The sequence below is a fragment of the Conger conger genome, chromosome 8 (assembly GCF_963514075.1).
Source record: "Conger conger chromosome 8, fConCon1.1, whole genome shotgun sequence".
Classification (NCBI taxonomy): Eukaryota; Metazoa; Chordata; class Actinopteri; order Anguilliformes; family Congridae; genus Conger; species Conger conger.
In genome coordinates, this window is record NC_083767.1 from 46,252,876 (window position 1) to 46,267,288 (window position 14,413).

Consider the following 14,413-nt stretch of genomic DNA (forward strand, 5'->3'; position numbering starts at 1 on the left):
TGTTAATGCACTTAAATTAGCTTGAAGGCTTAATACCCAGCTACTGTAGGTATATATTCAGGATGGGAATTGATTGGCGATGGTTCTTCTTAACAAGTTACTATCTCTAACCTTAACTAATGGCAAAGTTAAGGTTATTCCATGAATAAACAACTCGGTAAACATTCACAAAAATATGAGAACTACTCTCACATGAGCTGGTGTTAGACCAGCGCACCTCTGAATATTTCTTCAGAATCCTTCTCGTTAGGCATCAGCATGCACTGTCCGTCCTGTTAGAATGTGAGCTCAAGATATAATTTCAGTTTGAAAGTGTAAATTCAGCACCAAGGGCTTGGCAAGGCAGCTTGCAGTTTGGTGCACAAAATTTATCAACATGGGGCCCTGGAATAGAACATCCATTCTGTGAGGGCCAGGTGAATATTGAGTTCCAGTGCTGCAGTGTGTCGCTGTTGTTTAATGCTTTAGGAAACCCTGTACTCTGCCCCCAGACAGGATGTGAGAACAGTGACCCCTGTCTTTAACCTGCCTGATGCGGGCCGTTTTCCGGAACATTCTGAAATGAAACTTTGCGGCTACGCACTGAAAAGGGAAGTGATTATATAATGACAATAGTAATTTCAATAAGCAAGTGCATTTTCAGGCTATTTTCGCCACAATCTGTGCTTTCATTACACATAATATGATAATGGAGTATAATCAGATTGATTGGGGCTTTCAGAAATCAATCTTTTTTATTATTTCGGGAAACTCAGGAAGTGCTAGGCTGAAGCCCTTTGAACTGAGCTGCTTGTTCCTGGTCTATTTTCTTTACTGTCTCTATGAATGTGTCACCAGTAGTAAAAGGAATTGTGGCTTTGGAAAGATACAACAGTTTCCAAGAAGAATACTGTATATTTAGCTTTCATAAAAATGTCAAAAAGCCAAGCTATCAGGTTTTGCCTCATTCTTATACTATCAGCTAAGACATGCATCTTGATGGCCTTTCTCCGATGTACACAGTCTTTTCCCCACATATCATTAGATTCAAAAAGCTGCCAACATAATACCAGGACAAGAGTAGACAAGCATTGTTTGGTACAGGTATTGGTCATTTTACTTTTTATCTTTTATTTTTCAAGGAAAGTTTGAGGTGTCTATGAAAGTTCCAATGTTTTAAAGTTTTAAAGTTAAAGTTCTGACAGTATGTTAAATGTAATACACCTGTATTGAAGATAGAAACTTGAACATCCTTCAGTTACAGAACAGATCAAGCCTTTAGCTCAGGCCAGGTAACCACGGAGCCCGTTTGAACCGTTTGATGGCTGGGCATAGAGGTACCTCATGCTTGGTCCACAGGTCTTGATCTTCCCGCGGATTTGACCAAGACTTTATGTAACAAAATCCACAGCCTTTTTATATAAGAGTTTGTGAAAAGTTGAGGATTTATTTTCGCTTGTAAGTAAGGTTGGAAATGGTGACTCATGGCTTCCATCGTGCCTCCTAGGTGTGTGTAGTTCTGTGATTCTGGGAGGGTGAGTGTATCAGAATCTTAGCTTGCAGAGGTGGCCTGGTTGTGCTTATTATACTCACCACTCAGAGCAGAATGCCAACAGCCTGAAATAGAAATCGGTCCTTTTTCAGCCGATGCTGAACACAATGGACGTTCAGTATGTGGCTGTAGGTCCAGCCAGGAATGGAAACGCTTTCCTCAAAAGCTGCCTTTTCGCTTTTTGCCCTGCCCCTTTGCCCCACTGCTCGTGAGCTTGCACTGCCTTCTGCAATGGTCTGGAGATGGCCCAAGATGACAAAGGAGTTTGTTGTGTAAATAATGACGGCCCGTTCACATCGAAAAGAATCAAAACTCTTCTTGTTTTTGCAAGGCCCATAACTAGCCTATCATATTAGAGTCTCTCCTGGGGGAGGGAGGAAAATAAATGTGTATTAACCAGTCAGCATGCTCATCCAGTTCTGGGGTGAATATGGCTGTTTAGTATGGGTCTCAATGAGCAAAAATGTGCTTCATCACCCCTAGTAGATACATAGCTATGCTAATGCTCAACGGTCTGGCTCCCAGGATAGACTTTCAGAACCTATCCAGATGACTTCTCCCTCCTCTGCAGTCCCCAGCTTTTCGCTCGTCCACATTTTTATGTGATGATTTTTACCCCACCGGGAGTGAGTCGGTCCAGCGGGCTGAAAGAGCTGTGCAGTGCAGAAGGAGAAGCACAGTGTGCTGGTCTGGGCTCTCATACAGGGTTACCTGTGCAGAAGTGCGTGACGGTCCATGTAGGGAATGTGTTTGGGCCAATTCTCTGTGTTCATATGGACAGAGGCCTTGACCAAGTTCTGTTGATTTGATTAACTTGGCCTGTAATGACAGCAGTGGTATTCAACACAACAAAAAACATAAAAATTAATTATTTATTCGTAACAAATGCACTCCCTGATAATTTGCCCAGAAGCGATGAACTCCTATTTAAAGGCACACTATGCAGACTTTGCGTCCTTGCCGCGGCCTTGTGCTTACAGTCTTAAGACGTCCCTTCCCCTTTCCTCAACCCTGCCGACGCTCTTGTGTATTGTGTCGTCGCTGTCGCGTTTGAGTCGGACGAGGGCCCGTGAGAGGGGAGCTGTGTGGGGAGGGACAGAGAGGAGGCCTCTGTGCTCCTGCACGTGAGGCGCATTCACGGGCCGCTGCCGCGCTGAAGAGGAGCGGGTGTGTGACCTTGACCGCCATGATTTTAAATGAGCTTCGCACAAACGCTCTCTGTCACTTAAGGGCCTGCTGCGGGCCAGAGCCGCGCTTTAATGTGATGCCAGGAGCCGCCTCAAAATACCCATTATGTATGTGGACTAATTACTCATTCATTTAACAGTTTTACATTAGCCTTTAGCGAGTATCAGCAGCGGCCTCCTTCACTTGGAGTGCTGGATAAATTTGGGTGCATTTAAAAAGCGCAAAAGTGACACAGCCTAGGCCTTGAAGCCAAAAAGGAGTGTACTTATACTTCTGTAGGTTGATGAACCGTCCTATGGGACTGTTTATGGGATTAAAGGTTAGATGTGAAGGCCGTGAGGTTAAACCGGCTGTTGTGTTGGGGGAAGATTTTCAGCTAAACAGGAGGACTTCACTTCAGCAGGCTCCTGATCATCCTGGGTCCCTAGGGAGAGACGCAGAGCCTGGCAAATTCAGCCCTTTGTAACCCTGGGCGACGCTGCCACCTATTCCACAGCCCTGCAGTCGGATCTGAGACGTTCGGGATTCGATCCTGGACTGTGGGGCTCGCCCAGGCGCGAGAACCGCACCTTTTCCGAAGTGTTTGTGTGTGTATTATTTCTGTGAGCTCACGTATATTTTCATTGCAGCCAATCAATAAAACATGAAATCAGCCATTAGAGCACAGGCTTCACAGTAGACTTAAAATATTCTCTAGAGGGGGAAAAAAAAACACCCATTTGAATCAATGAGAGAGTGGAAAAAAATTATTTAAAGTGATTAGGTTATTCCTCGTGAACCACAATGCAACTGGAATTTAGTATTACAGCGTAGTTACGGTCCTACAAGAGCATTTTATTTCAGCGTGATCCATAAGTCAGATTGCTCGGTCCACTTGACTACGGACGGGACAGTGCCCTCATTCAATTATGCCTTTTTAATTTGGCATGGTTTAGTGCGCGTTATGGTACGACAACACAGATTCATCGGGAAGGAGAGATGATTTATATGGCGCTCGTTTAAGAGAGGCTGAGCCGTGTGGAAGTGACGGTCTTTTTACTGGACGAGTTTACGAGTGCAGCGCGTCGCTTTGTCCTTTCTGTGACTTTTTAACCGAGCCTCGCTCTCTCCCCCCCCGTCTCGCACATGCTCAGTGGGTCCCGCGGGGAGACGGAGGCAGACGGTTGGTGCTGAGAATGAGAACGGAGCCCTGGCTAATTGCGATTGTGTTCGTTTAGCGTTGCGCGGGCTTTCCTAGACAGACACGTTCTTTTGATGATTTCAACTTAAGAGGAGTGAACCCGATGAGTGGGAACGCGTGCGGTGCACCAACATCTCTGATGTCTATAGCCAGACCTTCCCTTGTTCTTATTCTCCTGTCTGTCTCACTGTCTGCATCTATCCCTTCAGATTAGTGTAAATGGCAGTGCCTTTCCCACATGAAATGCAATTTAGAAAGAGTTGTGAAAGTGTTGATGTGTGCAACATCACACAGAAAGCAGAGAATACTGCCTCTCTATCTGTGCTCAGAGAGGGGTCTACCCACTGTTTATACAGGATAAAAATACAGCTCCGCACCTAAAGGAGTCTTATTCTTTTTTTATATTTTCTTTTATATATATATATATATATATATATATACACACACATACAGTAGGCAGAGAAGTTATTTGCTTTGACTGTGGAGATCCCCCAGAATGCACCTCTCTCCCCAGTGTGCGCTGGCCAGTGTGCCCGTGAAGTTGCTTCCCTTCGGGAATTCCGTGTTTGTTCCCAGGCACCAATCGCCAGCGCTTCCCGGCTCTCCGTCTCGCTGCGCCGCAGCCTGAATACTGCATGGCTCCGGCCCGTCAACCTCCACCTTTCCGCTCCGCTCACCGCCCTGCCCTCAGAGCCCGGTGTGACGGACTGAGGCCGTGCCACTACAGGGCGCGCGCTCCCTGAAACGCACCGGCCGCTCCCCTGAAACGCAACGCCTGCTCCCAGAAACGCACCGCCCGCTCCCCTGAAACGCACTGCCCGCTCCCCTGAAACGCACCGGCCGCTCCCCTGAAACGCACCGGCCGCTCCCTGAAACGCACCGCCCGCTCCCCTGAAACGCACCGCCCGGCCCCTGAAACGCAACGCCTGCTCCCCTGAAACGAACCGCCCGCTCCCCTGAAACGCACCGCCCGCTCCCCTGAAACGCACCGCCCGGCCCCTGAAACGCAACGCCTGCTCCCCTGAAACGAACCGCCCGCTCCCCTGAAACGCACCGCCCGCTCCCCTGAAACGCACCGCCTGCTCCCCTGAAACGCACCGCCCGCTCCCCTGAAACGCAACGCCTGCTCCCCGAAACGCACTGCCTGCTCCCCTGAAACGCACCGCCCGCCCCCCTGAAACGCACCGCCCGGCCCCTGAAACGCCCCGCCCGGCCCCTGAAACACACCGCCCGCCCCCCTCCCGCCCAGCGCGGCCCTGCTCCACCACACCCCCGAACACCACGTGCTCTTTCTTTATTCACTCTCTTTTCCGGAGTCAAAGAGCTAGGATTCTGTCCATTCAGATTGTATCCGGTTGAGTTTGGGTTTGGGAAGGTTTGGCTGAAAGTTTTTGCCCGAGTGTCAAATTTGGGGTTGGGAAGGGTTCGGTTGTAGGTTTTTGCCGGAGTGTCCCGTCAAATTTGGGGTTGGGAACGGTTCGTAAGTTGTAATTTTCTGCCAGAGGAACATTATGCTCCTCAGTGCCTGTCTTTGATAGGATTGTGGGACGCTTTGCTGGGCTTTCTGAAAAGCCTTGTTCACATTTACATATTTCAGTTTGAGTTTGAAATTACTGTTCCATTTTGTGTTTGCGTAAGATGTCTTTATCTGGAAGCACTTGCACAGATCATCATATTTTTTTGGACTGCCAGATATTTAACTTAGAAACTCTGACTGGAGTACCTTACTCAAGGGACTGAATCCTGTAGCCTTTATTTTATCAGCTGAGCCTGTAAAGCACCATACCACCCTGCTATTCTTCATTTTGATGGTGGTAATTATGATGAATACTTTATAGGGAAAGCTGTAAAACCCTGAATATTTGCTAGAGACCCAGTCTGCTACTCCAGTGGTTTTAAGGCGGTAACAGTGCAGTTCTTTATTTGACTGTGTGGTATTGCAGATATGAATGAGTAATGATATCTCACAGTGTATGGTGTTCTCTAAAACAGGGCCCAAAGCCCTTTTAGGATATCTCTGAAACTGGGATGGCAATTCAGATATAATCCTCGTAAGGCCCATACCCACATTCCTCTAAGCAGGGATGAGATGTGGAGACTACAGGGGGAATATTCTCTCTGTGTTTCAGTGCTTACTGCTGTGTTATGGAAGTGCCGTTAACACAGGGCAGCGTCTCCTGTTCACCGTGTGGGATCCATTCATCCGACTCTGCAGCTGAACCCTTAGGTTATGCATGAGTATCCGAGGTCAGACACTGCCAAGGCGCTCTCCGGCAGAATTCTGTCTCTGAAATGTTAGTATGAACGCTGTTAAGAATCGGTTCTACAAGCGTCCCGGATGGAGCCGCCGTAGAGTTGTGGTGAAATGGGAGTATTCTGTGAAACGGAGAAACGGTGTCAGTGAGCGGGAGGGAGTGTGTGTTCTGGGCCGGGAGAGGACAGGTGCCTCGTAGTGCGTGCGGTCTCTGGAGCCGTACTCTTAACCAGGAGAAGGACAGCGGCAGGTTACCGCGCTCTCCTGCCATATGGCGAGGGACCGGCTCTGCCTGAGGCCAGCTTTAACATGTCTGCTGCGGCTCCTCATAGGAGCCATTCCGGCTCTCATCTGGCAGAATATCTGACTGACATTCTACCCAACATACCCCCTGACTATAGGTAGCAGTACCTGTAGATACCTGTATTTCACTCTACATGATTTTTAATGGCAGGAGTGCCTGTAGCCAGGTGTATTTTACTCCACATTAACAGTGGCAGGGGTAATGTGCCTGTAGCCAGGTATATTTTGCCCCAAAGTTATCTATAAAGGCAGAATACCTGTAGTCAGGTGTGTTTTACGCCTGCATTATCCAGTGAATACAGAGTATTTGCAGTGGGGTTTAGTTGTATCCATAACCTTTTTTTATGATCTGTGGGATAGACGTTCACTGCTACATGATTTTATTTAATAGATTTGTTTTACACTATTGCTATCATTAAGGTCTTCTCTTTGGGGCTGGCTGGCTTTCCTTGGCACAACTATACAGAAGTGAAGGATAGAACGACCGTTTAAGACCGTTCATTTGCGCTTAAGAGTTTAAAGTAACCTTGTTACTTAAATGAATACATTGACTTTCTGCTATTTTCTGAAAGTCATTGACCATAAATTTCTGTGTAGTTTTTTTTTTTATTGTTGTGGCTAATTAATTTGCGTACCTTTTAGCATTATTTAGAAACCTTGTTTTTGTGCTAACAGCCCTAATGCAGTGATATAGATGTCTTTGTCAAACTGTCACCTGCCTCTCAGCCTCCTTTTAAATACATTGCTCACACTTTTTTCCTTTTGTTGAGCTCAGGGCTGTCTCTCCAGACCTTCCCCAGCCTCTGTTCTGCAGCCAGAGCAGTGGAGTATTAAAGGTGAATATTCTTGGAAAAGCAATTTGTTCTGAGAAGCCAGACTGCTTGCCCTCACAAATGGGCACAGATACACATCATTCAACAGGGATCTGTGGGAAATCCTTTTTATTTTTCTATATATCGCTTTCATCACGCCACGAAATAGAATCTCCCCGTAAATACTGTGTTACTCATTTGGGGAGGCTGAGGTCAGGTTTTGCTGCCTTTGGATGCTGTGTCTGAAGAGGCTCTTTCAGGTTAATACAGTGGAGTTTATTTCAGTCTATTTTATTTGCATTGCTTTTATAGTGTAGCTCAGGAGAGAGACCGGGTGGCTGATGGGTGTGAGAAAGGCAGTACTTATGTAAGCTGGGTTGTGCTTTAGCAGTAAGCGCGTTACAGGCTATGGAGGGCTGACATTATAGGCTTTGGTGCTCTGGAAGCGGTAAGACTGTTCCGGAAAACTCTGATCCCTGTAAACGTCTCCCACAAGAAAATACGCTTTCCCCCCCCCCCCAGTCTGTCTGAGATCTTACAGCGCGTCACCTGCTATCGGGTTTCTCGCTGTTTCAAGAAGACGCCGACTGCTGTTTGGCGCGGTAAAAGTGGCTTTAACGTTCGCGTTTGTGTGTCGGTTGTTAGAGGGGGCCTCGCTCTGTTTCTCCGGCCTCTGTAGTGCCGGTCGAGGGCGGGGCCCGAGCAGCTTGGAGAGAGCGGTCCGCGCTCCTCGCGGTTCGATGGGCTGCTGGCGCTTCGCCACAGCCGACCGCCGTCGCCGCCAGGCGCTTGGCAGCGGAACAAGCCTTTGTTTTCACAGCTCTGTGATCGCGTTTACCTGGTTATAAATAAACTCGCCACAGAAGATACCCGGCCTTCAGCCGCCTCGCGCTTCCCTCTTTCCCCCCCTTTCCCACATTCTCTGAGGCTGATGTGCAGGCCTCGGATGGGGTGGGGGGGGGGGGTGACATCCCTCTCCCGCGTAGCTCCTGAGGACAGTGCCAGATATGAACGCAATTACCTGGCCAAGGACCTGACTGTGTGTGAGCGTGTGTGTGTGTGTGTGTGTGTGTGTGTGTGAGTGCACATCTGTGTGTGTGTGTGTGTGTGTGAGAGCACGCAGCCATGCTTTCATGAAAGCACCATTTTGTGAAATTAATGAGACAAACTCTAACCATAATCCAGTTTAATGATCAGAGCTCATAACTGACATACAGTCCAGTGGCCAGCCCTATTGCTTACTCTGAACTATGGAGTCAGTCAATCCAGCAGACCTGCACCTTCAGCACGGCAAACCGAGCACAAAATGAGCACAAACTGAGCACAAAACGAGCACAAAATGAGCACAAAACGAGCACCCACACACCCAACAGCTGCTGAGCCCGCTGGGATAGGAGCCGGCTCCACACAGCCCCCGTACCTCAGGGCTGAAGCGGCCGGCGCCTGGTTTAGATGCAGCGCGACAGGCCGGCGAGATCAGAAGCAGACAGCTTGCAGCGCGGGGACTCCAGCTGCCCCCGCGCCGCGCGTGATGAACGAGCCCCCCGCTCGCCAGCAGGACGGCGATAGAGAGGATTGGTCATCCCGCAGGCGGGTCAGCGTTATATTTAGAATATAAATGATTTTGTCGTCCCAGCTGCGTCCACCGCGGCGGTGTCAGGTAAATGTACGACCCGAAACACAAACACAGATGTTTCCCCCCCGCTCCCGCCCGGCCAGGTGAGGCCGCGCTTCGAGGTCGCCGTCGCCCGGGGAGACCGAGTGTAACTTTGTGCCCGACTTCTCCGACTGCGAGATTAATGCCACGCAGGGAAATGTAACAGATAGTTTAATTAAGCTGGCCGCGCGAAAGATTCATCGGCTAATTTCTGCAGCTGACAGCGCAAATGAGAGTTCAAAGGTGCGGGCTGGGGAGAGACACCCGTGCGTGGCTCTGCTGAATGAAGGGAGCGCTTTCTCGCCTTGTACAGTTTCACTGAGGCCCGGGACTGATTACATCAGCCCTGCTCCTCTCCGCCTGTACAGGTCTCTGTTCTCCATCTCCTCCCCCTCGCTCTGTTATCCTGACCCCTCTCCCTCTCTCTGTTCTCCTGACCCCTCTCCCTCTCTCTGTTATCCTGACCCCTCTCCCTCTCTCCCTCTCTCTGTTCTCCTGACCCCTCTCCCTCACTCTGTTATCCTGACCCCTCTCTCCCTCTCTCTGTTCTCCTGACCCCTCTCCCTCTCTCCCTCCCTCTGTTATCCTGACCCCTCTCCCTCTTTCCCTCTCTCTGTTATCCTGACCCCTCTCCCTCTCTCTGTTATCCTGACCCCTCTCCCTCTCTCTGTTCTCCTGACCCCTCTCCCTCTCTCTGTTATCCTGACCCCTCTCCCTCTCTCCCTCTCTCTGTTATCCTGACCCCTCTCCCTCTCTCTCTCGCTCTGTTATCCTGACCCATCTCCTTCTCTCCCTCTCTCTGTTATCCTGACCCCTCTCCCTCTCTCTGTTCTCCTGACCCCTCTCCCTCTCTCCCTCTCTCCCTCCCTCCCTCCTCCTGTCTGCACGTTCCTTCCTTTCTTCCAGTTTTGAGTTTTTTCTGAATTATTTTGGTCATGGGGAAAGTAGCCGGCTTGGGAGTAGCCAAACTAACATTATTCTGAAATAGGTGTCATGAAAAATAATGCTCATCTGTTGGGACAGGGCAATAACCGATATAACTACATACTGCAGCTCAGTAAAAAACATTAACGGTTAATTAATTACTCACAAACTTATGTGCCTGTCGTTATGAATATAACAGGCTGTGTTTGTCAACTGAAGAGGAATATTAAGAAGAGTAATGCCTGACTACGGACAGAGGGGGAGCACTTCTCCTTCTCTCATACTCACAGGCATTGTTTGTGTGAGAATGTTGGCCAAGATAGTAGTACTATGAAATTTTTATATCGGCAAATGCCTACTCATGTGTTTATTGAAAAACAAAAACTATAACTTGTTTAAATGCATGACGAGCAAACAGAAAAATCTCCACAAACTAAAGGAACATCTAAAGCGGTTATATTAAACGCATGTTCACACAGATGCGCTTACAGCTCTGTGGTAAAAAAAAGCACTCCATCCAAGGCCCCAGAAGCACCTCACCTATATTATCCCCTATAGAGGGTACACTCACATTAGCATGGGCATACATTAGCATAGCATCTGTAGAAAATCCGTCTTAAGTATATGCTATTTGAAGTCTGTTCATACAGAAATACACTCTTAAATCACCAGTCTCTTGTTAAGTGAAAGGCAGAGAGGTGTTCCAGGCAGAACGGTGCAGCGGAAGCGAGAGAACAAAGCCCGCGTCCCGCTCCTTAGTAATTTTCTTCATAATGTGTGTCAGGTGATTCAGACATAAAGCGCACCGCTGCGTTCTGACAGGCCCTTCCTCTGGCGGAGACCGGCCTTTCAGGGGATTTTAATTACTGCTCGCCGAGCGGAGGGCAGTCTGTCCTGAGCGGTGTCACTGAGCAGGGAGTCCCGCTGTTAAGCTGCGGCTTTTGTGTAACGATCAGAGGCCCCGTTTCCTGCTCGAACGGCGGAGGACGGAGAATTACCGCCGGACTCCTTAGCGTTAAGCCCGCGGGCTTTCATCTCCGCGACCCGACGCGCTCTCGGCCCGCTCCGCATCACCGTCCGCCGAGGTCCAGAGCTCAAACGCACACAATGCGCCGTCCGCGCCGCCCTTCACAGCGGCTGCCCTCCGTAATCTTTGACAAAATGGCTTCCGCTCCCTGGCCCATATCCAGCCCAGCCACTATATGCTTTCTGTCCCCTTTTAAAAACCCATTTTTCATTCTGAATTGGAATGGCCCACCCCATGGCTGTAAACCCCCTGCTCTCGGAAATCAGCGGGCGGCTAGCGGTTAGCCCGACGCTCGCCATCTCCGTTTGAGCCGCTATAGCTACTGCGGCAGGGGATGTCACAGCTGCTGCAGACACCGTAGCCCTCTGACACATTCCCCATAATTAAACCAGAAAGGCGTCTTTGCTGCAGCCTTTTTTAACGCTCAGGTCAGTTTACCCTGCTAGCGCTACTCTAACGAGACCACACTATGCCCCTTCTCCTGAAACGACTCGCGGAGAATCTGCCGTGAGTTTGAGCGTCGGGTGGATGGGATGCTAATGAACCTGATCACTGTTTCTCTGGAGTGTCAGAAAATAATGGATGTAACCACACGTGAAGCAGGTACTGCCGTCTGTTCTCTCAGGTTCGGTATGGGCTGTCTCAGACTCGCTCTTCCAAAGGTTAATGAATAGGGAGAATCCCCATTGGTCTCTCTCTTTTCCGGTGCCTCAGGTGGTAACAGACCGAGGGGGTCAGGGGGTGGCTGTCTTGAAGGTGGATGACTACAGTTTTGGGAATTGTCCTACAGAATTGGGACATTTTAAAACCTATTCTATACTTTTGTAGTTCACAGTTATGGAAGTGCTGTTCTGCTATGACCAGAATGATTTCTGCCTGGTTAAGAAAATAGAAACTACCTTGGAATAGGAGGTACCACTTCAGGTTAATCGTAAAATGGTAATATATAGAAACTCATGTGAAGATCATGTAATGTGCTATGCAGTGTTTTGCTTATGGTGAACTTTAATGTGTCTTTAATGCCTTTCGGCATCTAGATTATTAGGAACACATCAAGGTATTCTTTTTAAATAGCAGTACCCCTTCCTACACCAAAGCAAAATATGTCCTTTTGTGTGTGAATCTGTATGCAATATCTAAATAAATACATCAGTATTCCACATATGGACACAACATGGACACGAAGGCTGAATTGGATCAGCGACATGATTACCTGTCGTTTTCTGGAATGTTCCTTCTTTTCCCATCACCCCGCCAATAAGGAGAGCAGAGGAAGAGCCGGGAGAAGTTTGAGTCGCAGCGTATTTATAGCAAGGGCAACGAGGGCTCCTCCTCACATGAAATTGGGCCTTTTCACGAGAGGATTAGGTCTGTTCTCTTTAGAAGAAATATGGATAAGGCAGGGTATAATTGAGACTTTGAAAATCCCAAATCCCAAATGATCCTGGCGAGCTGTGCGCGAGTTGCTATTTCCGTGCGGGTACAGTGCAGGGCCAGAGGGCGTAATCTCAGTGGGAGAGGAGCTGGGGGGGTAGAGGGAGAGAGAGAGGGGGCAAGCCTCCTCCCCTCCAGCCTCCCTTAATGAAGTTCTCCGGCTACAAGAAAGCCACTGTGCACCGTTCCCAAGGCACCTCGTTTGAGGGCCCAGGTTCCTGGCTGATCCCGGCTGTCCTTCTCCCTCTCTCCCGCAGACGAGCTCCGGAAACTCAGCTGGTCCGGAATCCCACGGCAAGTCCGTCCAATCACGTGGAAGCTCCTGTCCGTAAGTCCGCCCCCCCCCCCCCCCCCCCCCCCCCGCCGCCCCACCACAGCCTGTCTTATCACATTTGATTTATCTGTTTAATGAACACATCTTTTATTGCACTGCTTCCCCGTCTCTTGTTAAAGTGATTTGTGAAACGGCGCACTATTGTCTACATCTTTTTCTCTCTAAAACATTCGTTGCAGCACACGGCGATTATTTATTTATGAAACCTCAGTGTTTACTCATTAAGTCGCTCCCTTTGTTTATAGTGACTCTGTTCATTGCCGGATCTTTCCGGACTCCCGACAGTAAATCTTTCTCTCTCATTTCCTCTCCGCTCCGGCTCCCTCTCGCTCTTTGTCTCGCTCGTGAGGAATGTGTGTATTTTGACACGGGGCTTTTATCTCCGCGGGCCCTGATGCGGGCCCACACAGACGCCTCCTTGACCCTCTCGGTGCCCGCGGTACCCAGACAGTCCTCTCCGGTTTTTGTTGTCAGTAATAATAAGGGAGATGGGGCTGCGGGGCGGGGTGCCGTGGCTGTTTTCTCCTTAATTACAGCCCTGCCTGCCCGCCGCGCCGCAGCCTCTGGCGTGAGCCTGCGTCGGACACAGCTGTGGCATCTGTGCGTAATTAATGCGCCGCGCGCGTTCAGACGCCGCCCGCCGCTCGTCAGCTCTGCCCGTCGGCCGTCCCGGGAAACGCAGGCCCGGCCACAGCAGTCACCCGACTCGGCCGGTGACCGGAAGGCTGCCAGGTCGAATCCCGCCTAGGCCCTCGCTTCGGTCCCTGAACCGCTTCTGCGCGGAGTGCAGCCGGACAGATGGATAATGGAACGCGCGTGTAATCTCGGTCGCTCCGGGTTAAGGCCGGAGCTAAACTAATGTACGGTTTATATACTGTAACCGAACATCTCTCTCTCTCTCAGTTTTTATCTTCCGCGGTGTCCCTCGTCTGGTCTCGTTCCCTTCCTCTCTGATCTCATCTGCGCAGTCAGTCGTGCCTGCTGATGTCACCGCTGACAGACCGATGATGTCACCGCAGCGCCTCATCCTCTCGGTGAGGCGTACGCCCGGGGATCTCCAGCAGGGCCGTCTGCGGAGACAGAGAAACCCTTTACCCAGCTCTAAGCCGCTTCCTCTCTCTCATTTTCATTCAGATCGATGGCCGATGCTTTGTGGGGAAAGCCCAGCCATCACAACCGCAGCTTTGGTGATACGGTGGGCTTTTGTTAGTAGAAGGCTGGGATTGTCTGATCTGAGTGCTTCTCTTTGGGGTGAGATTACGTTAAATCTCAGATGGCTAGAGCGGCGTGTAGCGGAGATACGATTTCTGACTCTCTGCTCCTGTTAAGTGTGTTAATGCTGAATCTGCTTGTTGGTAGTGTTTGTTAGTCTGAGCTAAACAATAATTGAACAAAGCAATTTAACATTTAAATTTACCATTTTTACATTTTTTGGTTTTACTTTGTAATTTGCTTGCCTGATCAGTTGCCCTCCAGGGTGATAAAGGTCTGTTGATTGATCGGTTGACTGATTGGTTGACTGAATAATTGCCTAGTGGTGTTAAAAAGCTGTCATTGTGCTTTGCCGGACATGCTCCTGCCAGTCAAAGCCCAAAAAATGTAAAAATTTCTGAAATGGATTGAAAAATTCATAGAAAATCACTGGTGGAATGTCTGAGATATGTCAGGGCTGGAGTCCCTGTTGGCTGTTTGAGCTGGACTGTGGAATATTTATCACAGTCAGGAATGGCAATAACCCAGGGGAGGAAGAATATCCCTGTTCAAGTAGT

General features: G+C 49.3%; 1 protein-coding gene across 2 annotated transcripts in view; it reads left to right on the forward strand.

Moving 5' to 3' along the window:
• The window catches only part of tbc1d22a (TBC1 domain family, member 22a), a 156,478-nt gene that overhangs the window by 18,294 nt on the left and 123,771 nt on the right, over nucleotides 1-14,413 (forward strand). For both annotated transcript variants that reach the window (XM_061251433.1, XM_061251432.1), the window contains exon 5: nucleotides 12,568-12,638. In XM_061251433.1, the coding sequence (XP_061107417.1) occupies nucleotides 12,568-12,638 (71 nt within the window). The remainder of the gene's footprint in view (nucleotides 1-12,567; nucleotides 12,639-14,413) is intronic.